Source organism: Cheilinus undulatus, linkage group 11 (genome assembly GCF_018320785.1).
Source record: "Cheilinus undulatus linkage group 11, ASM1832078v1, whole genome shotgun sequence".
In the NCBI taxonomy this organism is placed as follows: domain Eukaryota; kingdom Metazoa; phylum Chordata; class Actinopteri; order Labriformes; family Labridae; genus Cheilinus; species Cheilinus undulatus.
The window spans coordinates 10,217,354-10,243,827 of record NC_054875.1 but is presented as its reverse complement, the minus strand read 5'-3'; the positions used below and the strand labels follow the sequence as shown (position 1 = coordinate 10,243,827).

Here is a 26,474-nt window from a genome sequence, read left to right as displayed (position 1 = left end):
GCATATGACCTCTACTCACAGTTTGTTTCCTTTGAGGGCAGCGTGGTGCAGCAGGTTGAAGCCTCTGTGGTTCTGCTGGGTGAAATCAATGTTGGGCACCAACACCAGGATCTCAATGATGTTACGGAAATCTTTAGCAATGGCGTCATGCAGCGGTGTGTCTCCATAAGAATCCTAAAAGAAAGACAGAATAGTCTAATTGAATTTAGCTTTGGCACATGTGTGGCCAAGACTAGTTCTGCAGGTTTCTGAGCTTTTTTGTGAAGCTTGTTGAGACATGACACGTCAGAATGTCAAAGTAGTTTTTTAAATTTGGGTTAATTGCACTTGTGTCTCAGTACACAGGCGACAAGGCTTTCATCTTTGTTTTTTATATTGCATCATTGATATTAACAACACAGTAGATTTATTTAAAACTATGACGTGATTTTGTTAGCTAGAATTTGTTGTAAACCTGAAATAGACCATGCCTACTATTCTAGGTTTACATCAGTTATGTGCTTCAGAGCATTTTGATTGTATGAAGCACAAACAAAACAAACTCATGGCAGCTTCTCCATGCTTTTAGATGAGTAGCCGTGTACTCGAGCAGAACAAATGTGCTGTAAGTGAATTCCAGGCCTGGTTGCAGGCATGATAGACTGTTTGGAAAGGCTGTAAAAAGGTGCAAAATCCCTGTCATAAGGCTAAGGGCTGAAGTGAAACCAAGGTCACACACAAATACCATAAATATTTGAATTTGTGTGTTTACAACTGCCTTCAAAAGGAAAATATTTGAGTTTCTTCATGACTGTGCATAGTAAACACTGCCGGAGAAACTTGCTCACTGGCTACACCAGATGCTCATTTGGTGGTCAACTGCTATTTACTCACCAAATGCTAAATCAAGAGTACTGCACTCCCAGTCCTGACTACAGACTGAGCCTGATAAGGACATGATAAGGGTTTCCAGAAACCATTTACCCAGAAATATGAAAACTGGAATAACTGCAACGCAATTGTATGTCTACCCCAGCCACTTATGCTAGGGTAGACACCCATCACTGTTTTCAACAGAATAATCAAGTATCTTTGCTGAAGCAGGGGAAATACTAACTAAAAAAATACAATAGAAATTTGATTATAAGAAAGAACACATCTCTCTAAAAGCAACACAATAGAATGAGTATGCCTAAAGTTAACAGGTGAGGTCAGTCAATCAATCAGCATTACTTGTATAGCACTTTTCCTACAATAATAAGTGGCAGAAAGTGCTTTACAATAACACAATTCAATAAAAAATATCATGACCCCACACACCATCCATGCACAAGGTAGAAAGTGCTTTTATCTTTGCAGATCAGCCATAATACTTTAAAATTTTTCCATCCTCTGCAAAGCTCATTATGTCAGAGGATTACTTTTGTCAAAGTTATGAAAACAGGCTCAGGATGCTCAGAACTGTTAGAGGTTCAGCTAGTTGATGGTAGATGATGCTATTCTCTTGTACATTCAAATTTTTAACTGATAGCAAAGCTTTAAAAAAATCTGGTGTTCAAGACATTGGACAACAAAATCCTAATCCTTGCTTTTTGAGTGAGAATGAGTACTTTTGCAAAATGCAAAAAAAATGACAATGGGGTTCTCTGAGACAAACTGTCAAAAAAAAAAACCTGGAGAAAAAGATTTTCCTGTAAACATGTGCTTCCAGCAATAGTTATAACAAGAGTAAGAAGCAGAAAATAAATGCATTTTGACCAAAATAAGAATATAGAGAAGAACTGCATTCCCAAAAGAGATTCCGTTTTTAAAGTACCTGCAGAATATTTGAGCAGATATCTGATACTGTTGTTCTGTAAATATTGTGGCTGCATGTGCAATATAACAATACAAAATAAGCTAGTTTAAAGGCCTTTGGGCTCGGTCCCATTTCTGAGTTATAACCCGACTCCCTTGTCGGGAGTCCCTTGTCCCCCTACAACAGAGTCACAAAGAGAAGTGGTGAAATCTTCCTCTACAAAACAGGACGACTCCCCACCTACTGAAACAATACACAAACATTTCCCACCAATATTTTTGACAGGCTTGTTTGAAATTGAAAGGACCACAATGCATTGAAACAGGCTAATCTTATGATATTAGACTGTTGTTGTAATTTCCAAATCTTGCAGATGATTTACAAGGTTCTTGGAGATTTCCCATAACATTCATTTGGAGTACCCCTCTGGAAAATCTCTGTTTGGAGGACCATGTAGTCCTAGCACTTCACCCAACCTCTCCCTTCCAAAAGAAAATCAGGACACCCTATCCCTAGATATGGACATGCAAAACATGGTGGTAGGGCTGAGTGGAAGGGGAAGGAGTGTTTTAGCATTGAGCCTGCAACTTATCAACATGACAAACACTATTATTTGGCTTATCCTTCGATGTTTACAAAAGCAATGGAGCTCCTCAGAAACCACCCAGTTTCCCCCCACTCAGTTCCTTCACTGATCCTCATATCAATCTTTTTAACCCTGAAACAAAAACACTACTTCTCCTGCTACTAAACATTTGATTTGGCGCAAAAACAGGACTGAAGAGAAGGAGTAAAAGAATTGCACCTCCCACAGCCAAATGCAATTTCCTTAATTCATTGCTAATGATAGCTTTTGAACTTCCATGCACTTCATTTATCTTTTTATGTATTGTTAATATTGATTATAATACTAATGAAATATATTGTAGAAAGTGTAGCTACACTGTTTCAAAGTATGGTGTGTATAGTCGTCATCAACAGCCAACAGTTGTATTTTGGTCCAATGGGTATTAAATGTGTTGGTACTAGTACCGTGTCAGTGCCGGATTTCAACCTTATTTGACACTAGAGTCCAGTTTGACAATACCGTTTAAAGTCATGATATTTATGCCCATGTGACCTTTTGCCTTCACAATGGATGTCACAGGGACAAAAAAGGGGCACACCTCTGTGCCATGATCTTCAGAGGTAATAACAGGCAAAAAGAGATCAACAGAGCCAGCATGAAAGCACAGCACTGTGCGTGTATGCATTTATGTCTGACCTAACATGCCACGCTCTTGTCATCCATTTATGATGAAATGCACTGTGAATTGACAGAGAGGGGCATCACATATCATGCAATCATAGTATAAATATAAATGCTGCATACATTGCACAGATTTGTTATGGCGCTGTTGAAGAAATATAATATGAAAACACCTAAGGATTGTGGGTAGTGTAGTTCTTTCCCTTCAAATAGCCAATAAACCATGTTTATCTTCAAGCAAGGTTGATAACATATGAACTTATGTCTTTTACAGGAGTATACCCTCATTTCAGACTCACATGGATCATGGTAAGTCTACTTTTGATGGTCATAATATTATGGCATATAATCAAAACCACCAAGGAATAAATAAATAGGATTTTTACATCTGAAAGCTCCATAGCATACTAAATTGGTAGTGCAACTACTATAGCACAAGGCTGATGCCAGCAGCCAGTAATTTAGTTTAGTTAAATAAAGAGCAATAAAGTATTATCCTCTACTGGTTGTAGGGTGATACATTTTAACCAACACCGGGTCCACAGCTGTAGATAGGTATGCCTCTCACCTGAAGGTTGACATCAGCTGAATGTTCAGTCAGCACTCGCACCACGTCTGTGAAGCCCTTGTTGACAGCAATGTGGAGCGCTGTGCACATGGAGTTGTTCAGGAGGTTTACATTTGCTCCTTTGCTCAACAGCAGCCGTGCGATCTCTGCCTGATTACTGAGAAAAGAGAAACCACAAACAGATTACTCCTCATTGTCATTCATTTCCCCTGAGTGATTCAGCATGCCTGAACGTGGTTTTCAATTATAATAATTCAAACCAGTGTTTAAAATATCAAACACATTTCCTGAAAACCTCCCGGGAGCAACACAAAGCTCAAGGATTAAATGCTAACTTCACTGTTTTTAAACCCTGCCCTTTCCCCCTCACTGTTTACTACCATTGCCAATCAGTAGTAAAATAAAGTTATCTTTAACGTGAATAAAATCTAGAGAAGATTTTGTCCAATGCTGACTTCCTGATTATGTGTTATGTGGTTAGGGGAGGGGATGTGGGTGGCTGATTAGACAACACTCTAATGCTGTCACTTCTGTGAATGGATTATCACATTACAGGGAAGGAGACACGCAAGAGCTTTTATCTACATCTGTCAGTCTCCAGGCTTTTCAGGAAAACAGAGTTGTATCTTGACATGAACAAGCCATGAGTGTGAGTAAGAGTGTTACTTTTGGCCCTGTTTTTACATTCAAATGTATGTATATGTATGTGCGTCCTCACCCAAAGGCAGTATAGTGCAATGCCGTGTCTCCATCTTCATCCTTGACCTCGATGGAGCCGTTGGCCTGCAGCAGGGCCTTCACCACCTCCATGTGGCCTTGGTGGGCAGCCACCTGAAGAGCCGTCTTGCCCTGGTTCTTTATATCCACCTGCCAAGAAAACGCACGTAGACGAAGACTCATTTTAAATGGTCCACACACTGACGCAGCTGAACTTGGACTGGCTGTATAATCCGAGCATGGCGACCACGTTGATCATATACACAATGCAGGTATAATCCCTATTAGTGATGCAGTCATTACTGAGTAGACATGTAATGACGTTCATATCATAATGATTGTTTATACTGTAAAACTTCTGATAAAAGCCCACCCCAATTCCAGGCTGAGTCCTTTTAACTAGCCCAATGCTGCCTCATGTTTTAACAGAAAAAAGTTAGGTCTTAATTAAATGCCAGTATGCATTTAATATAAAAATAGTTTGCAGTTAAAAAAAAATAGGAAAAATTGAGCAAGACACAAAAAAAAAACACTAACTTCCATTTTTTTCTAGGTGGAAAGAGAAATGTTATGCATACCAGCTGTACAGCAAGATAAAATGTATGAGTGGATACAGCCGTTTCCGTGTTTCTCACTGGCGAATCCAGCTCCTGTCTGAACCATTTGGGACTGGTTAGAAAGTGACAGGACCAATCAGCGACAAAGGGCAGTACTTTCAGCTGTGGCAGAGTCGTGACGTAAGCAAGCAGCGACAAGAGGCCAGTGCAATTATGGCAGAAGACATTAGCGTGGATGCCGCTAAAGCACCAGTTTTATCAGAACTTGATGACATTTCTTCATTAAAAGAAAAACAAAGAACAGCAGTGAGTTGTTCTCTTTTCAAAAACGACCAAAGTCGTGTACTGACATGTCTACAGTTGCCATGGTTCGTGTTTTGCAGTTCTATATGGAGTTTACTCCTTGGTAGCGGCTACGTCACATGTTTTGTTGCTCTGATTGGCCCGTAAAGATGTGACAGACAGAATGTTCATCCAGTCACCCTCTGAGTTGTTTTTCAAAGGCTCTGCCCTTTCCCAAACGCTGTTGATGAGTGGTTTACAAATCCATCTGGCGTGCCAGGTTAGATGATTTATGGATAAAGTTAAAAGTTGGGCTATGAGTATCAAGGAATCTAATAGTGAATAATGTTCACTGATATTTGGTTAAACTGCAACCCCCAGATGAAAATATGTTGAGTTGAATTAAAGCTTCAGAATGTATTCCATACAGTATGTTTCTATTATAATGTTCACTTCAGAAGAGAAATGAAATTCAAGTTTAAAAAACATATGTTCTTTCTGGTGTAAATTCACAATATGACAATCTTTCTCATCTTTTCTGTGCATGAGTCTTGTGAACAAATTCTTAAAGACCTGTCTCCTATCTCTGTATTATTATTTCAAATAAATGCTGGGTAATTTCATAGAGAGAAATAAGGAAAACCTGAAGTTTTACAGGTATTTACTTTGACAAAAACATGTGAATTCTACTGAGTATTTCACTAATCTGAATGGTATCAATAAATCCCCTTACACTTCATTCATATAACTTACTCATATTTACAGGTAAGTATTATATCTGTGTTACAGACTAAACATAAGCCATGTCCTAGAAAGCTGATAAGGAAAAATCATGTGTAAATGATGGACAGCCTATATACTTGATATTGAAGAAAAATTATACAGTTTAAAGAGTTTTGTAAGTTAACTCAAGTTGTGTACTCAAATTGTTATAAACTCTCTGTGCAGCACGTCAGCTTCATGCTCTGCAAAGAAACAAAGTTAAACTGCATCCTCCCTACCAAATGAAATAAACTCAATTCAAATCAGCAAAGCAGCAACCACGGGACAACCAGTGTCAGGTGAAATTGCTAAACTTACCGGCTACTGAGGCAGGTAAATAGAAGCCTAACCTAAAAGAGTGATTTCTTATAGTAAACACCATGTTTAAACCCCGTTTTTCTGCTTGTTCCTAATGACTTTACGAGCAAAGCTGAGTGGACCTACATGCTCATTGCCTCCCCCCCGCTGTGTCAGAGCTGCTGTCAAATGTTTATAGGCAGCTGTGTGGTGGGATGCTTTGACTTGGTATCATCCACTACAACTAGTATATCTGCTTATACTAGTTGGCTGTCAGAATTTTAAAATCCACCAGCCACAGACGCTGAAAAACTTCAATCCCAACCCTGCTGTATAGAGCTCGATTTTTCCAGTTAATAATTCATTTTTGTTTCAAAAGGATAAAAGTTGTGTGTAATAAAGGACAAGGCTGATACATCTGCAAGCCAGTATGCTGTAGTTTGTCAGGAGGTCGAAGGCCTGCCTCAGCTCCAGCTCTGGTTCTACGATGACTGGAAGTTAGTCAGATACAGCGATTTCAGTATGGTGGCTACAAGGGACTGGCTCTTAAAGAAAACATCCGTGACTAAAAGGGTGTCATCTTTCAGACTTTGTCCAATTCTTTGTACAGTCTATGGCAGTGGTTTAAAACTTTTTTGTCTGATGCACTCCTAAGATGAAGCCAACATCTCAAGTCACACCGATATCCGTACAAAACAGCCTCTTTATCATGGTTACAGTATCTTAAGTTATTGTTTAGTTATCAATTGTTAGTATTAATATATGATTGTACAAATTCCTTAAGAACACCATTTTGGAACCACTGGGCAATGGCATTACCTCGATAAACATCTACTTCAGATTTTTTTCTAAAGTTTTCAATATTATGGTTTCATATATCAAATAAAATTATGAAAACACTTCCTGGATAGTTTATTCAAAGGTACTTTGATAAAATCAAGCATGTGTGGGCCTTCTCTAATCAGACTTTGTTAACAAAAACAGTCAAAATTAATCTTAAGTTTTGAAATTAATGCATCTCTTTTTTGTGTAAGTTCTGGGGAGGGGCTCTGCTTTTCTTAAATCCAAGTATGGGAGCTTCTTGGACAAAAAGATAGAAACTACTGCTCTAACAAGCCAACTTCTGACCACTTAGATATGATAGGTTTAAGAATATCTTGTTAGGAAAATGAACAATTTGCACATTTTAGAGTACAGTATGTCTTTTTCTTGCTCACTCAGTCATTCTGGCCCTTAATTTCTCCACCCCCCCTGTCTTGGCGCCCTGGTGCGAGCTTTTGGAACGAGCAGTGGACTGCAGCAAAGAGAAGGAGTGCTGCACTAACCTTGTCAGGATACTTCTGCACCAACTCCCGCACTTTGTTGGCACTGCCGTGTGCTGCCTCGATCACCAGCCGGCTGGGATTGTCCTGCTCCGTGGACTGAGACAGCAGCTTCTCCAACACTGAGATGACAGTACCTGAACAGAGACACAGGCAGATGGAGGGGAGGGAGGGCAATAGGATTAATTTAGCTTAATCAGTTTAATGTGAACAACACGATCAGTGACAGTGTCAAGAGTCCTCCAGAGGGACGAAATCCCTCTATAAACATGCCGGATAAAGCTGAGCACAAGATCAAGAGGAATTAGTCAAAATGTCCGTCCATGCATTGTATTCTGACCCCACTCACAGACATGCACATATCACTGTTGTCAACCTCCCATCCGCTGAAGTGAGCACATGCACACAACAGATTTAGTAATGATTAAAAAGCTGCTGAAATGATGACAAATGTCTGCTGAGCTGCCAAATCTTCCCGCTGTCAACATGCAGGATCATGACGAGCCACAGAGAGGAGCATTTCAGGAAATGACACCCTGTACACACATCGCTGAAAAAGAAACAAGGAATGGTTGTGACTGTGGCCATGAATTCCCACAGTTGTAGTCTGTATGTGGAGGCATGCATGGCAGAGCTGGAATAAGGAAAGGGAAAGGGTGAATGAATGCACACAGAAGGCAAAGCTGGTGCTGCAGTGTTACAGACGAGCCCCCTCGTCCTGGCAGAGGCCTTACTTCCAGATTCGTTGGGGTTCTCTGCTGTCATGAGGTTGGCATCCACCTCGACAGGCTGGGCTGAGAGGCACGCGGGGTTGAACGTCCATGTCTGACCTCCAAAGGCCACCCGAAGGTCACCATCTGCGTAAACTTTCAGCACCTTCCCGACCTGGCCAAGAACCTAGGGTTAAACAAAACAGGAAGTAAGGACTCTGTGGCATGAAAAGGTCAGAAAAAGATCTTTGAGTGGACTTAAAATTGCAGAAGAAGTGTCAAACCTAGTCTAGTTTAGGAGCAGTTTCTGTTCATCTTTATTCTAAATTGCATATAAACCAGGAAAAACTCAGGCAAATGGCTCTAGACTTGATTACTTTCTCACATACACCCGCTTTTTTAGGAAGTAGGTCACTCTCAGTTTAGGGTTTGCCTGCCAAAAGCAGGCTTAACTTCAGCAAGTGACACAGTAAGTTTCATGCATAGAGAGAAAAGGGAGTAAATTTAAGATAAAAGAATTAAAATAATGTATTTCTTAAATATCACAGATTAGAATGAAGACACAGCAATGAAATCACAACTCAAGAATGGTAAATAAAGTCAAAGGGCTAAAGTAAAGCTAGATCACCAGTTACTAGGGTGAAAAGTGCCATTAGAAGACTTTTTAGATTTTGAGCATTCTACTCTGGAGTCAAAATTGTAGCACTTAAATTAATGACACAACTCTGAAAAATATCCAAGCCCATGTGTTACATGTTTACACTTCTGTCTTGTGCCTTTAATACTGACTTTTAGATATGAAGATTTTGTAAAATCAGACTAAATGAGCATACAGGAGCCATGCTGTCCGTCCACTCTCCATGGCCAGCCTGCAGTCTCTTCACACTCTCCATGTCCTCCAGTACTCTTACAAGTTCTCCAACTCCAAAAGTGTTCACCTGGTGGGAAAAAATGTCACACAATCAAAATAGGCTAGCCCTTAAGATAATCCAAACACACTCGACCTAAACCGGAGTATTTTACTATAAAGAATCTTTACATAGAAGCTTATCTAGAGCGTTTTACCTTAGTGAGGGCCCCTGGATGAAAGGTCCAGCGGATGTTGTTGCTGTACTGGACTCGTACATCTCCTCGGTCAGTGATTCTGTGAACAGTCCCGATCCGGCAAATGTACTGCAAACACAAACAGACCGTGTCACTCTGGGTCTTTGTCTGCATCGCTGTGACCTTAATGTTCCCTTTAGCAGCTGTGATCCGAGAGTTGGATGCTCTGTTTCTTTTCACTCTGCTGCACGCCAACGTCCATCTGAGCCACTTATATAAATATTCTGTACACCAGGTCCATGATGATAAACGTGTTTTGACTGTGTGGCTATGTTTGTCTGTAACTTAAAGAGCACATACCATGGGCAAAGTACAGAAAGGTCAGTGGGCCTCATTCACCAACACTTCTTAGAAAGGAAATGATTTCTTTAAACCTCTCTATGTAGTTCACAAAAAAGACGCTGACATTCACCAGGGTTTTCTTAAGAAAACACTCTCAGGCACATTTGAGTAATGATATACTCAGAGAACATGTTTTCCTAAAACTGTTACATCTAAATAATTAAAAAACATAAATAAATACATACAAATGTATTAAGCACTTATTTTAATTGTGAAACTTTTGATCTAAACAGCAAAATAAAAAAATACTTTTTCATGCCAAGCACTTCAGTAAGAAATATATGTGACAAAATGATAATGATTAAACGCAACATTATTTACAAATATTTTTGTAACATTTCTGACAAATTAATAACTTCCCCCTAATAATTTCATTCATTTATTTGACTTTACTTAACCAAGAAAAACCTCACTGAGATTAAAAATCTCTTTTACAAGAGTATCCTGGCCAAGACAGGCAGCAGCACATTTAACAAAGGCACAGACACTGAAACAAAGCAATTAAAATCACAGAGATACCAAATACGAGTCACTGATCAGAGAGACATTAGTCAAAACAGCTACAACCTGATACACCATCCTCTAATGCCTTCCATCTATCTTTTAAAAGATTTAAAGAGATCATCTCCTCAGGACATAAGAAGATTCCAGGATGCAGGAGCAGCATACCTGAAACTCTTTTTATACATTTCAAGATGGACTTTGGTTACAGAGAGCAACAGTAAATCCTTTGACTGAGTCACAGGGAAAGGACTGTTGCTTTTAGAACTAATACTAATTTAAGTATTAATTTTATCTGGTGTGCATCCTTTCTGATTACGGCATAACGTTCATCACTTTTGATGCTGAACAAGTGACATAATCGGCTGTATTACTACTATATTATATTGTGTGTATTTTTCATCCACTTCTTGTGGGTTTTATTTTGAGCAGCACTAGATCCACTTTAGAACTACTTAAGTATTTCTTATACTTAGCATCTAGTAAGATTGATTGGTTTCCAGTTTTTAATACAGTTAAACTTTCCTAATTTTTTTTCCACTGTATATGGTATTACCACCAAAATTACATTATATAAAAAGCAGGTATGACAAGCATGTCCTGGTGTTGACACTAGTGTTTCACTCAATCCTTTTTAGAAAATGCTTCTTTTACAGACTCACTAATCACCAAAAGGACACCTAGCTTTCATCACAGGGGAACTTGAGGTGATTAAAGTTGCAGTGTTGATTACAAACATTAGTGGTATACTGACTTACATTAGGACAAATTAAGAGAGTAGCCTGTTGTACCAGCTATGTGTAAATTACATCTAAAGTTCTGCTGTAAGGTCCAGAACCTAAGTTGAAACTAGTTAAGCTGTAACTTTGGTTTTGCTAGATTGCCCCAAATCAGGTGTGCAGTTGATCTTAACCAGTAGACCTTTGTGTCCAAACCAACCGAAAAAATGTCCCAGATATGACGTTTTCACTTTGTCGTAATGTGTTTTGCTGTTGTATTTTGTATCTTATGTTTGCTCCAAACTGGCTGTGCTTGTGGTGTGTGTGATGAGTTTGCGTGTGTGCCAACGCCTGCAGCTGACTGGCTGCGTCAGATCCAGTGCGGACAGATGATAGGCTGCGATGGAGCTGTTCCTCGAACCCCGTCTCATTCACTTCCCAACCGGCCATGCCAAACAGCTTTCTTTGAGTCTGGCAGTGTTTAATTGTTAATTTTGGTAACGCAGGGGTGAAATCTTTAATTATGTTCTATTGTCATGCATCTTAGCTGTTACTGGGGAGATTAATTGATTTAGTGAGTTGTAGAATTGTTTGATTGTCTCTCCTTTTTTGTGTGATTTCAGATTCACCCTGAAGTTTAATGTTTAACGTTTAATGTTTATTTTTTTATCCAGGGACAGTGTGCAATGGCATCGATCATTCATACAAAGTAAATGAAAACATGGTTGCACCAAATTTAGCGAGTCGCTAATTTCCATCTGTTGTCCCACATAAAACTGACACAAAACATACATAAAAATACATGGGACAAAGGCATACCCATGACAGGACCACAGCTAACGAGAAAGTATCTAATGTTCTTTGTAAATGTATAGTTATTTTAAATTGTATAAATAAATTGTATTATTGTCAAAGCTTTGAAACTTGATCCTGTGGCTTCTTGAGAAATGAGTGATATGGGTATTTTTCATGTTGTGTTCTGGCCACCCCTAGACAGGGCATAACAACTTAATTCAACCAATCACTGAATGCATTTTTTTAACCCCGTGTTTGCTCCAGTGCTGCCTATTGTGTGTAACTGCCTCTAAACAGGCTGATGGCTAAAAATAACTCATGCTTACTGCTGTTAATCCTCAAACAGTTACAATTTTGAAAAGGTGATTACCAAAGCCTACAGCTTAAACCTAGAGCCAGTATAAAATAACAACACTGGCACTGAGTGGGGAAACTGTCAATATCTAACATCATGACAGTAATTTACAGCTAGTGTGGGATAGGTGTAAGATCTAAGTTATAACTAAGGCCTATACTGAAATTATTTCAGCTGGTGCAACACCTTAAATGTAAGCAGAGCGTATACTCTAGAAACTTTCGCTTATACTAGGCTGGACTTACATACAGCTGGTACACCCCAAAGTGAATAAAGTTTTGTCCCTTTTCCTCTCCCACTGTGTGCAATAGCGCATGTATGTTCTCTTTTCCTCTCTCTCTTGCCAAGCTGGTGTATAAGAAATAACAATAAAAAAAATATATCAGAGAGGATTTTGATGTTTCATGTGCTGAATATCAGATAAGGTGAGCTGTAAATACTCAATGTTTGCAGCTTGATGGCATCAAGGCTTTACTTAAATCAAATAAAGAAAAGTCCTAAGAAGATATCAGGTGACTGAGGCCCATCGTCAGTAGCGTGGCAGGATAGGGAAAGTTAAGTTTGTACCTTTACATTACAGAAGAAGTTAATACAGAGTTGTGTTATGCTACGGTTATGATTCTTCTGACTTTCATAACGGTTCTTTCTGCTTTTAGTACCTCGGCCATTTTTGGGTTCCAGCCTCCGTGACCCTCTTGCATCTGTCTCAGGATGTCCACCTCCAAGAGACATTTGACTTTGTCTCCCTGTTGGAAGGAGTGGCCGTCAGCACTCTCCTGACGCTGCAGTTCTGCGTGCTCTCCTGGATGGACAGATAAGAACATTTACAAATGCTTCATACTTAAATAAAGCCCACAACAACATCAACAATCTGGTTTAAAGTCAGCATTATATGTTTTTCAGACTTTTATATTTACTAAATCTCTAAAGTAAAAAAAAAAAAAAAAAAAAAAACTCACCCTATCAATACACTAAAATGGGGTATGCAGTGTATTTTAAGTCATGATTTGCAGTCTCCTACAGACACTGTTCACTGACTTAAACTTTTATATCAAGCAGTAGTTATTTAGGTGAAAAATAAAATACAAGGCTGAACTCCAGGTATCAGAGTTTAGGGACAAGGGCTTCCCGAGAAAATGGAACAAAACAATTCATAAATTTAGCAGATTACAAGTCAAATCATATTTGGTTGTCCAACCTCTGGACTTCTGTTTGTAAACTGCATTATAACTCTATACAGAACTGTAGCAGTTATTAATACCCTTCAGTGTTTAATGAGGTTTTAACTGGGAGCTGTATAATTTACATGGCTCTCCCTCTTTCATAACCTGACCGATGCTTTGAGTTGAAGCAATAGATGCTGGAAAAAAAAAAAAAAAAAAAAAAGTTTTTCTGGCAGCATTTCATTTTTTGTAAGGTATGATGGTGACATCAGCTGACAAAAATCCTTGATCTAAAGAAATAGGTCAAAACAGGGGTTACATGACTAGAAAGGTTGTTTTAATGTTCAGCCATCATTGTGGACTTCCAAGTCAAACACAAGACCTATGAAGACTGGTGCAGGTGTTTTTCACATGGAAATTAAAGAGGAAACAAATAGTTGAAAGTTATTTTTTGCACCCCCAAATCTGATTTAGTAGTACTGAGTCAGATACAGACCAAGCAGGGTAAAAACACACCAGGAAGCACATTATGTGTTTATGGACAGTCCCAACAGATTGCATTCAACACAAGTGTGGTTCTGCTTGAGGTTCCTGTTAAAAAGGTGGTTTTCCTTGCCACCATTCCTTTGCATAGCATTGCCAAGCAGTGTGCTCATAATGGATTCATGTTGGGTCTTTGTAAATACTAAACCAAGGAGCATGGACATAGCCAGGAATTTTGGGCCCCAAGAAAGAATATTACATAGGGCCACCCTTAACCGGCTAGCCAGTCATTTTTACAAATATCTATGCATTCAAATGTATTTTTGTTATGTTTAAAATGGTTGGATTAAATTTACTTTCATTATTTCGCAGCAGTGGACTATACCATTTGGACATTTTTGAGGGAGGAGCAGGGTCCCCCGGTATTTTATTTCACTCTATTTTACGCAAATTTCAGACTACTGACCAATTAGTTTGGTTGCTTTTCAATAATGGCACTAATTACTAAGAAAAAAATAAATAAAAACACACTTTCTTATTGCAGGCTTCCCAAGGCCCCTCCCTACTGTGGGCCTGGGTAATCAGTACCCTTTCGTCCCCTGTGCTATGCCCATGACAAGGAGTACAGTGTAGGCCTGCTCTGTTTGGAAGTGTCTTGAAATGACTTTTGCCATCAATTTGCGCTATATAAATCAAGATTTATTGAAGGATTGAATGACAATAATGCATGATAAAAAAGGGATAATCTATGAGTAAGGAATGCAAACATGGATGAAAAAGTCTGTCTTACCTAGTTTGGGAAGGTGGTCTTTGTAGTAAAAGCCTCCTTGGCCGTCAGAGACATATTTGAGGTCTACTTTGCCTTTGTGTCCCATGCGATAGACATTGGTAGTGCCATTAGACCATGTGACACTGGCCACGCTGCGACCAGACTCTGTGTCCCAGCCACGAATGTCCACTACTTTCCCAACCTTGCCCTCCCCGCCTAAACGCAGACATAAATAAAAACAAACACACAAATATGCAGAAACAGTAATGCATCACTGAGTGGGAGAAAAAGGGGGAAGGAAAACACCAGCTCATTAAGGAAAGAAGATGAAAAATTGATGTGTTACTCATTAGCAGAAAATGTGACAGCACATGTAATCATGCAGAGTAAAATTTGACAAGCACAATGTAAACATATGAGACAAATGAGATGAGACATTGGCAAAGATGTGTGAGACGATTTCCCCTGAAGGAGCATAAACTGCCAGGAATTTAAGTCATTTTCGAGGATTTTAAGAGTCAAGCTCTGTCCTTAAACACTCTCTTCATGAATCAAAACACTTCAACAAATTTCCCCCAATACAAAAGCACCAGGTAAGAAATACAAAACTCTGCTTTACACAGTAAACCTTTCATTGCTGGGGCCTGTGATTGCATCATGTTTACTGAATGTTCTTTACATCAGGTTTCATGACTTAAAAGAGTCCTTGTTAAACCTTTAAAGTCATCAAGCTGCCCCAGTGCATAACCACACCAACTAAACCAGTGACCTGGAAGAGCACATGGCAGGCTAGGGGTTACTGAGCATGCCCAGAGCTTCCTGTATGCACTTACTGCATACACTATTTAAGCTTGATGAGTGACTTAACCGGACCCCAGGGCGTTGATTTGAAAGACACCAAAAGGACATTTTGACTCATTCGCTTTAGCCCAGAAAAAAAAGGGAACATTGCTATTCTCAGACACAAATATGACCCCAAACCAGGAAACATAGAAAGATACATTAGCATTCCCCCTCTCCCTAAAGGGGACAGTCAAGGGCTTCAATTTGCCACAGTGAAGAGGAGATTGCTCCTTTGATTACAATATAAACTACAGTGTATTTTATCACTGGGGCAGACTCTTAATAAAGCTACAACTTTGTCATGTAACATAGAACTGAACACAGCTGAAAAACAAAAACATAAGAGAAGAACAAGAGTTAATGCCCATTTCTACTTTCTAAACACCTGTAACATACACTATATCCTAAGTGATGTGGTGTTTAGTCTATGTCAACACATAAGACTGGAAAAAAAGAAAAACAAAGAAAAATGTTACTGAACAAGGACTGTGTAAAGACAAACACTGACAGGCACATCTGTGCAACAGACTCATATGAGTCACCAGCAATATAAGAGCACACAGACACATACTAACAGGACATTTGGAGGGTTAATGAGATGTGAGGTTAGAATGTTATTATGGGTTGTAGATGGTGAAACACTTTGAAGAGGTACGGCTTCATGCTCAAGAAGGTAGGGGGCCTGCTGAGTCGGCAGAGCAGTGTTAATGGTTAGGAACAGTCCACCCTGCAGCACCGCCACTCACCGTCTTGGTTTCCCCAGTCCCAGTCAGGTCCACGAACCACTTTAACCCCCTGGAAGATTCCTTTGAGGATGATCCGCGGGAGGTTCTGCCTCGGTGCCAAGCTCACTCTGTGATAAGAGCATGAAGACACAGCTGAGCAAACTGTTCCACGGACCATTAGACAATGTCAAGACCTGTTACGAAATCCATAGTACACCACTTGGGCCAAATATACATATTAATGCCTGAACAAAACATTCACTGTTCTCTTAGACTCTGTGCCAAAGAGGAACCACAGAAATACAAAGAAGATCTGTGTCATAGTATACAAAAGGTTCACTACATTAAGGAAGATTCACAGTGAGGTTTTCCAAACATATGAACGACATGTAACTGATGAATAACTAAAGTATAGCAGTGTAACATTCTTTGAAGGTCCATAAGAGTGGCATGCCCCTATAAGGATACTTCCTTAACTAAGTTCCTCATCATATGTGTTCCTCAAAAAAAACAAGCAATAAATCAATCTATATTGTATCAAAAACAGTATTTGGTAAATTAAACCAAGGCTGAACAAGTTTGAAAAATATCAGTTGTGATTGTATTTTGGGTAAGACAAACAAAAACAAGGACATTAGGAGTTTCTGCAAACTACTCTATAAAAACATTGACGACTGAATGTTTGCATGATGTGTAAAGCAGAACATCTCTGCCTCAGAAAAAAAAGTATTAAACTGGTATTTAGAAACAAATTTCAGGTCAAAAACATATTGCAGCTTCTGCTGTTTGAAAATTGCAGTAAGGCAAACAGTGATTTAATCTAAATTCTGATTAATTGCCCAGCGATAATTTTAATTATTCATTTTTTGGGCTGTGATTTTAGTTCATATACTAAACTATGAACTTAAACTAGTTAATTTTAATCAATGTGAACTGAGCATTGATTTTGCCCATTTTAAACATAAATCTTTACAACACTGGCTGACAGACCTATAGTGCAAAATCTCTGTCTGGAATGAGGTAGATACATCTCATCTGCAATGTGATGTTGGCATTTAAGCCTAAATGGTGGTATTGTTTTTCTCAGATTTAAAAAATGCCATGGTTGGTGTCTTCAAAATTAACATCACAGAGACTGGTGCAAGTAAGATGCACCAATCAGGTACCAGGAAACTAATATTAATCAAAAAAATGAAAAACAGTTTTGTCTTCGCACATGTAAACAAAGTAGGGCTAGGAAATTAATTAAAAACAAGATTCAATCGCAATATGGTGTGCTGCAATTTTCAAATCACAGAACGTGCAATATTTCTGTGACCTGAAATTTGGGTCAAAATTGCAGTTTTAAACTTTTTGTTGCAGTAGAGATGTTATGCATGGCATATCATGCAATCGTTCAAGTGCCAGTTTTTAGAACAGTCTAAATATCCTACCTTCTTTTTGTACTTGTTTCTTATTAAATATGAGAATGACAAACACCCAACAATTCATATCCAATTTGCAATAGAAAGATCACAATTGTCAGAATTAGATATTTTCAAATAATTGTTAGGAATAAAACAAAGTTAAGAAATAATCGCATATCAAATTGCAATAGCAATATTGGTGAAAAAAATCGCAGTTAGATTATTTTCCAAAATCATTCAGCCCTAAAACAAAGTGTCCCGAATATGATTAACACGGAGGATAGGGCTCATACCCGGGACCTTCAAGTCCATGTAAATGCAATAAATAGCCATTGGCAGATTTTAGGATGTGCACCAGGAATTTGGCTGAACAAGGGGTTATGATTTAGGACACTGCCACAAGATATACTGAGACGTTGTAATCATGTAGGAAAGACTTAAAACGCTACCGCATAATATCTGAATAAAAACTATCCGACTATCCATACGCAATCAGATCAGTAGGACTGAAATTTGTGGGCTATTTATTAGGATGCCTGGAACACTCTGCGTCACTTTTTAAAGTAGTGTTTGGTTGATGAATCATTTCTTGCCTTTAAAAATGAAGAAAGTTAGAACTTGAAACTTAAACTTTTCAAAAAAATATGTAGTACAGCATTCTTGAGAATCAATTTAAAATGCTGCAATATTAAAGTGTATTGATATCATTTTGTGACATTTAAGAAATGGAGTGAGCAACATTGATCAAACAATACTTTGTTTTATATTTGAATTAAAATTCAGTTTCATATTCTCTCCTTTCAACAAAAAAACATTATGTGTGCTCCTGAACATGTTGAATGCATTTCCAACAAAGCAAAAATGAATGAAATGTTTTAGTATGCTTTTAAACCTGAATCATCAAAATCAAGTTTCCTCTTATGCTCCCTCATCAGCAAACTTTTCCTGCTACCCCATGTTCAGTACATTGCCGTATATTTGCTTCCCGCTGTGATGCTGGTGACAGGACATCATGTTAATACCAAACACCATTTAATTCTTGTTCTCTGAGTTCACCAGTACTGATACTGGTTAGAATAACTGCTGCCTAACAGAAGATGGCCCTGTTTCCTGAACTGTGTCCATAAGGTGTAAGTGTGTCTGTGAGTGTTCAAGTGTTAAGCAGGATGTGTACTTAAGACAAAGTCTTATTTTCGGAGAGGATTTCAGGATGGAAAAACTTAAAACATTGAGGAAACTTATGCAAAGCCACCCACACCAGTGTCAGCATCCTGTTATCTAGAACAGTGACCTAAAACCTGCTCTGTAATAACAGACTCAGGCTAAGGTAACATAGTTAAAAAATCATGAAGTCAATCAATAACTGACATACCTTATGGTAAAGATTTGGTCAGATCTTGGTGCAAAGGAGCTGCCTATTCCCATACTTTCTTGACAAGATCAAACCCAAGCTTCCTTTCAACCCGAACAGCTTTTCGGATTGACTCAAAGTCAGAAAATCCAAAGTGATCAGAAGAAAAAGAGCCTTGGGAAAGCTGTCGTCCTCAGGGAGCCTCATGGAGGCTTTGCTGCTCTTACATGTCTCTGTGGTGATGAGGTTTTGCTTAAAGTTAGCCTCAGCTAACTTCATCCCCTGTCACTGGCCGGATTTTCCAGGTTCCCCGGTGCTATGGCAGAAAACAGCAGCACATCAGGCTCTACCAGCCAGCACTCGGTACAACTCAGCGTGAGACTGAGCCTGGATAGGTCTATGCTAAGGACGGTGAGTGTCTACGTACAAAGCTTTGAGCCTAATCCCTGAAAAGCAGAGCCATCAGAAAGCAGGCCACCTCAGGGCAGAGCAAAGAGCACATATAGGACTGTATGTTTGATCATCTGTATGGAAGTATATGGAGAAAGATGGAGATAAAGAAAGCTTCTATACCTCTGCATTAAATAAAATCATTGTTCTGCATTGCCTCAATGGATTGTTTTGCTTGGGTTGCTATGCTTCAAGAACTTTCCTAGGACTTCAGGATATAAATAGTCCCATTGTGATAAGGCTAATTAAACATGTTGGTTATAGCAACTTCCAGACTTCCTGAACTTGTAGTATTAAGGGTCATGAGGAGTCTGGCAACTTGAGCCAATGTCCTCATGGACCAAAGTGGATCTAGTTCAGACCTGAGGTCCTGATTTGACCTGTTTATGATCCACTAGTCTGTCCATTCAGAGAAAGACGTCCCCTAAAACTTGACCCCATATTATTTCAATAGCAAAGAGGATGTGAACTGGCAGATGCCCTTATTTCTTCAGCTATAAACATGACCTCCGTGTTGTTGCCCCGCTGATTCTGTGTAGCCTCGCCTGGAAAGACAACAGTTCTTTCAGAGGATCAAGCTTTCTAATCCTACATGACCAAATGTCACCTCAGCTCCCAGACAGGATGAGCACGGGAAACCTACACCTACTGACAAGACAGCTGGGTCAACAGTCAGCCAAGGGTTAGCTTTACTTTTGGAAATAAAGGCAGTGGAAAACAAAGTTTCACTGTGCTTTCGGTGCCTTTAACACTGACAAAATCTAGATTAGAGCACCAGTAAACTATAATGAGTCTGCATTGAAGGGTTCTAATAAGGGAAGCATTGGTTTAATGCTGGAATTGGACAATGCTGGCCCCGGTTTCAAACATCAGCTATTGGGCAAACAATGTGGGGTAAACAGATATCAGTTATTAAAGTTAAACTGTTGCGTTCAATCATCAAATAAGATTATAAGAGATTTTCTACAGAGCAGAGGAAGTGACCAGTTTGAAAAACTGACATGTTTTCATTGTTAAATGTAAAGAAATGTTGGTAGACTTTAAAAGTTCCTGCTGATATTTACAACCAATATATACAGTGTAAATATTGGCCTATATCAGAAGTAAATATTGGTCTCTGTAAATATCAGCCAAATGTACAAAGAAGTTACTGGAGTTTATGGCTGGATGTACAGACCTACATTGGCTGCAGCCTTTTGCTTTATTTATCATCATTCCTTATACTTAAAAGAGTGTTTTAAGGACTGAAGTTTTAGGTCTGGACTATATTTAAATATCAGTATCTGCTAAAATTAATTTGTAAATATTGGCATATCAGATATCAGCAACAATCCCATCCCTAGATAGTTCAAAAAAAAAAAAAACATGGATAAGGTGTGATTTTCTGATTGTTTCGCAGCAGTTATAAAAAAGAAATATAAAACAGGTAGATTGGTGCAGGATTTTGTTTGAGTACTGCTAAAATCCCTCCTGCTCTGCTGCTAGGTGTGCTTGTCTGCCCTCCTTCAGGTAAACAGAGATAAGAGAAGAGAGACAGTGACGTCCACCCATCCCTAAAAGTTGTTCTCAGCATCCCATGTGGACTTATTTTTAACTCACCTCCGCAAACAAGCCCACATCATGTGTCACACATTCGTCACATTATTCACTGTGACATTAAAGCACGGTAAAATCGCAAACAATTTCATACCAAAATTTGAATGGTATTACTAACTGTGGGGGGAATTTATTATGCTTATCATTTAAACTGGTGACAGTTTCTTCTTTCACATGAATACTTATGTAATCACAGTTTCTCTAAATTACTTTGAAACTTTATTTTACTTTCATTAGATGTTCCTAACCCCTTCTGTTGACAGTCAAGCAGTGCAAATGTTGAAACATCACCAAACTGCAGACTTGGTTCCAACTTCACTTACCGGCTCAAATACTGAGAGGCTTGCATCGTGGTGTAAAATGATCCTGAGTACAGTATCAGCGATGTTTCATGAGTGTGAGGATGAGTGCTAAGACTTGCCACTGCTACTGCTGTCAATGCATCCCTAAAAATGTTTTCATCCCTGATGAAGATGACTCTTTTTAGTGAGAAGGATATTAAAAATGGCATTATATTGTGCAGCTTTAATTTGGTCAAAATTTCACACAGCCGTGACCCTTTTCAAATGAAAAAAAAAAAGAAAGTATTTTGTTACTGGAGTGATATGATTTAAGCGCTTTGTGTACATTTCTCAAAAGAAATAAGCAGACCTTCCAACCAGCCCACTAAAATAAAATTAAAGTGAAAACTTAAAGTAATTCTAGCTTGAAGTAGGAGAAAGTTCTGGAAAACTCTGCAGCAGGGATTGGTTTGATGTGCCTTAATCGTGACAACAGGGTGGAGAATTGAAGAGGTCAGCTGCAGCGCTGCAGCTTGATGTGCAAGAGAAGGATTAGGCAGAGAGTCGACCTGACAGGTTGCCTGGAACTGCGTGTGAGTTGTTTGTGTGTTGGAGAGCCGATTAACCAGCTGCATACCAACCATCTTCTCGTAAACATATGGTACACGCATATGCTGCCCTGAGCACTGTCAGCATGCACACACATGTCTCTGTGTACGACATCACTCAAGTGTTAAATAAATGCAGGACACTGAGAGCCATTCAGAACACTGAGAAGATAGCAGAGAAGAAAAATCAAACAACTTTAGGTTTCTGAGAAGTCAGCTTCTAAATACTAATAAAAGGAGCTCAAAACTTGCACTATAGCTTTTAATCAGAAATGGATGCCATCTCTGCTGCAGCCTTTTAAAAAACTTTTTGTTGAACTTAGCATTTCTTTTGAAATGCTGTATTATTACTTGATCCACTACCATGTTATAATTTATAGCCATAAAATTAATAATAAGAAGAAAATCTTAACTTTGTTGGTTTTTAATTCTACTGATGTATATGCTGTCATATTTTATGTTAAATTTAATCTCAAATTAATTATTTTTTTAATCATTGTTTATTTTGGCTGCATGGTGGTGCAGTGGTTAGTGCTCCTGCCTCACAGCAAGAGGCTCTGTGCATGCATGGGTTCTCTCCAGGTACTCAAACTTCCTCCCACACACACAAAACATGCCTGCTAGGTTAACAGGTGATGACTGTTGGCTGGTTGTTTGTCTTTTCATGTCAGCTCTGTGATTGACTGGCATACCCTATCTCATGCCAAATGACAGCTGGGATTGGCTCCAACCCCCTTTCCAGCCCAAGAGTGAGATAAGTAAAGTAGATAATTTATGGATGGGTCGTTGTAGCGCTGGGAAAGTAATCCAGCTTCAATTCCATTCATGATTTTAGCTTCACACAGCCACGAAAACAAGACAATCATGATTAAACATGATTAAACATGCAGTTGTGTCCATAGGATTCATCTTTTAATGAAAGTTTCATCAATTGTTGTTACACTTTGGCCATACCAGTAATTCCTCTTATTGATTAATTGTTATTAGATATCATTTTCTCTGAGGATTAATAAGTTTTAAAGTCATTTATGTGCATTTATTGCCTTTTATAAGTGTTAAGAGTCTCTGACTTGAATAAGTGCTTGCGGTGCAGATGCTAACTCAAGAAGCAATTGTTTTTTTTTATAGAGTTCAAAAGTAGTAAAATATCCATTCATTTTCTTCACAGTGGATTTAATTTTTATTAGGTGTATTGTCAAAAATATCCAAAATTGACTTTTCACAAGCTACCTGAGTGTAAAATGATAATGTAAGTTCCTCTAGAAGACAAAAGTTCTTGAAATATTAACCTCTTTTTAAGAAAAACATAGTTTATTTGAAATCTCTGCTAAAAATAATACAACAGTGCTCTTAATCCTAGTGTCACAGCAAGCCCTCTGATTGGTGCGGTCTTCAGTAACCATGCAAATATCATGCGCCTGCCTCTGAAGGCTGCCAACTGTTGATGATGATAGTACATGCTGCCATAGTATGTAGGGGATAAATACTCAAACTACGATATATTACAATAATATAACTGAAAATGGAAACACTGCCATAAAGACAAGAGTAGAAGAAAAGTACAAATATGGTTTGAAAGTTTGGCAAGCTATCATTAACAAATGAAAAGAATCCCCATGGATTGTGGGATATGTAGTTTCTTCGTCCTTGTAATGTAATATGTACACAGTCTTGTACATTTGTCTTTTTTTCCATTTTGAACACTGCATTTTTAAGCTAAGTCAAAAGACTTATTGCCATGAGTATGTGGGTAGCTAGTTAGCTTGGTTCTTTAATTAAAAGTGTTGCATTAAGTATTTTGCAAAAGCAAGATTTTCCCCATAAAAACAACATTGTGACAACCAACCCCATTGTGAGGATGGCTGTCTCATGATGGGGTTGGTTGTCACAATGTGTCAGTGTCTTTGATCATTCATTTCCTCTTTTTTACAAAGAGTTGGAAAATGAGAAGGATACACAATTCAAGCAGTATTGTAAGACTGATGTTTTGATTATGAGCAATTCACACAAGAGTAGAAAGTGTGACAACCAACCCCATTCTCCCCTACTGTTGAGCCCTATAATCGTGACCTCAATACCAATCAAAATAACACACTTTGCCATAATCAAGTAGCCCAAAGTCATCACTTAGCACTGTTATGCACTCCTTTTTTAACCTTTTTATAGTTGATTTACTGCTTGCTGTGTACTAGCTGGGTTGGTAGTCTTGTTTTGTTAGGACACTTAAACATATCTAATATTTCAGTCACTCAATTTACAAGCAGTTGAACAACAGTATCAGCCAATACAGGCTCTTAAAGACAAACAGTTGCTTATGGTAAAGAATGTGGTATGAACAGAATTCAGAAGTGATTGTTTAATAATTGTGTTAAATCAATTTAATGCTGGCATTTGGTTTACCTAACTGCTGAATGAGGAGGGAACGTTACACCAAAAAGAAGCGATTGTAACATAAGGTTTTTTTAAACTTCTATCCTGGTGATTCAGTGACAAAAATATACTAAAAGATTTAAAGAGGACTCAACACTCAATAATATGACAACAGTTTTGTGAGCAGCACACATTCCAGCTCCTCAACTTGCCTTACATCTAACACCTGTTTTGTAATACCCGTCTCAAAGGAAGTTGAATGTGTTAGCATGCCAATCCCCACAGCTGAGGATGTTAGCATGCTAATCCAATTAAATCCGTTGTGATTACTATGGGACACTAATGTCCAGTACATCCCGCTCAGGCCTCACGCCATGTTTGTAATGGTACAACTGGAGTGTCAGCACAACCACTTCCCATTGTACCCTCAGGACACACTTAAAGTTTCTGCCAACAGCATGTCTATAAACTACAAATAGATCCACCCTGCTGAAGCTGCTGTTAAAGCCTCACACATGTTTAGTCCACATGAAAGGAGCCCCCTTTAAGCACACTAAACCCAAACCCCAGCCCCCTCGGATAAATCAGTGCCGGCACAACAAGTCCCAGTCATTATGAAACCGAGCTAAATTTGACTTTCCAGGCAGATATTGAGAGAGTCCCATGACTGCCAGATTATAAATAAGTCTTTTGAATAGCTGTCAGGGAAATATGGGTCAGTGTGGTTTGGAAATAAAGAGTTACTGTGTGTTTGACAAAAACATATTGTAGAGTGCTTCTCTGTTTTATTTATCTGATAAGAGGTGAAGTGACTTTCATGTGATGATCACCCAGATGAACATTTTGCCCCTCTGCTGAGCCAAAACCACAACTCTGTTTTAAATGAGATTGTGCAAAGGTGTTATAAAAATAAGAAAAAAACACAGACAGCATGAGACTGAATGTTAAGAAATGGTATACCATTAAAGTTCAATTAATATTGATCATAATCTCTCTTTTGATTGAGAGTAACATGTAAAAGTCTTCATCCTCCTCTAGCTTTGTTGTTTTTATTTTAATGCTTAACCATATCTTTTACAGTCTCTTTATTGAGATACAACCAGAAAACTCTTTAGTACATTTTGGACTCTTTAAGGGTAACTGCCTTTAAGATTCTTCTAAAATCTTTGTGATTAAAATACCAGGTGTCATTCAACACTACCCTGTCTTTTTTGTTTTGGCCTGGCGTGGCCTTGCCTGTCCAGGTGATCAAACAAACCGTCTCTATAATATTTGGGTCTGAACTCTGTGGAGGCCAGTCTATGGTGCTTTATCAGCAGTTTTTCTATCCAAGTATGATGTCACTAAAGGACGCAAAATACAGGATTTTTGCCAGTGTCAGATATGCCAACATTTCCAAATTGATTTGAACCGATACCAACCACACATTATTTGCTTTGCAAAGAGCACTGAGTCACTCCAGCACTGGAACTGATCTGACTCAAGACCTTACTCTTATTAAGATGATAATTCTTTAAGAAATACTCATAAAACAAGATAAACAACATTTGAAACTACCATAGATAGAGGTACATTTTATGAAAAAATATATTTTTAACAGTAAAACCAAGCTTCATCAGTCTTTTTGAGATCCGCGCAAACTGATGGTTTGAAACTACTAAACTAAGTTTGTGGGTTCGATCCCCAGCTATCATAGTCACATGTCGATGTGTCCTTGGGCAAGACACTTAACCCTAGTTTGCTACCACTGCTGCAGTGGCGTGTAAATGTGTATGGATGCCTTTGAATGGGATCAGCCAATGCTGATGACAATTTCTTAATAGCAGCCTTTGCAATCATGGTGAATGGGTGTGAATGGTCAGCTGTGACCTGGGGTGTAAAAGCACTTTGAGTAGTCAGATGACAAGAGAAGAGTCACATAAGCTGAAGTCCATTTACTAACAGCACTCTACAAGCCTGCTGATGAACAGTGAGCTCTGTTGTGCACAAAATAAAATGTGACCATTTTCATGCAGCTTATACTTTCAAACTGAAATTAATTCTCCTTATAAAGTACAGCTTGTTGCTGCAGGGTGGTTACCTAAGACAATTTTGGGAAAGTGTTTGAAATAACTCCAAAAAACATTGTTCTAAATTGCAAAAAAAAACTGAACAAGCTGTAGTCCAGGCCTAAAACATCAGTCGTTTGGTCACACTTTAAAAAAAAAGAGATGAGGGTGGAAAATGGAAAAAAAATAAAAAAGAACATTGGCTAAGGTACGTTATAGATTCTGCTTAGAGTCCACAAACTTAGGGGTGCAGCTGGCCTAGTGGTTAAGTTGCAGCCCATGTAAACAGGTGGCCTGGGTTCAAGTCCAACCTGTGGCATATCT

At 38.6% G+C, this 26,474-nt stretch overlaps 1 protein-coding gene across 3 annotated transcripts in view; it reads right to left on the bottom strand.

Annotated features, from left to right (window-relative positions):
• mib2 (MIB E3 ubiquitin protein ligase 2) overlaps positions 1–26,474 on the bottom strand; it is a 91,277-nt gene that overhangs the window by 24,081 nt on the left and 40,722 nt on the right. For all 3 annotated transcript variants that reach the window (XM_041799452.1, XM_041799453.1, XM_041799450.1), the window contains exons 4-13: positions 16,062–16,168; positions 14,494–14,688; positions 12,717–12,859; positions 9,307–9,414; positions 9,075–9,179; positions 8,266–8,428; positions 7,535–7,668; positions 4,313–4,461; positions 3,595–3,751; positions 20–174 (exon numbers count right to left, since the gene is read on the bottom strand). In XM_041799452.1, coding sequence (XP_041655386.1) covers positions 20–174; positions 3,595–3,751; positions 4,313–4,461; positions 7,535–7,668; positions 8,266–8,428; positions 9,075–9,179; positions 9,307–9,414; positions 12,717–12,859; positions 14,494–14,688; positions 16,062–16,168 — 1,416 coding nt within the window. The remainder of the gene's footprint in view (positions 1–19; positions 175–3,594; positions 3,752–4,312; positions 4,462–7,534; positions 7,669–8,265; positions 8,429–9,074; positions 9,180–9,306; positions 9,415–12,716; positions 12,860–14,493; positions 14,689–16,061; positions 16,169–26,474) is intronic.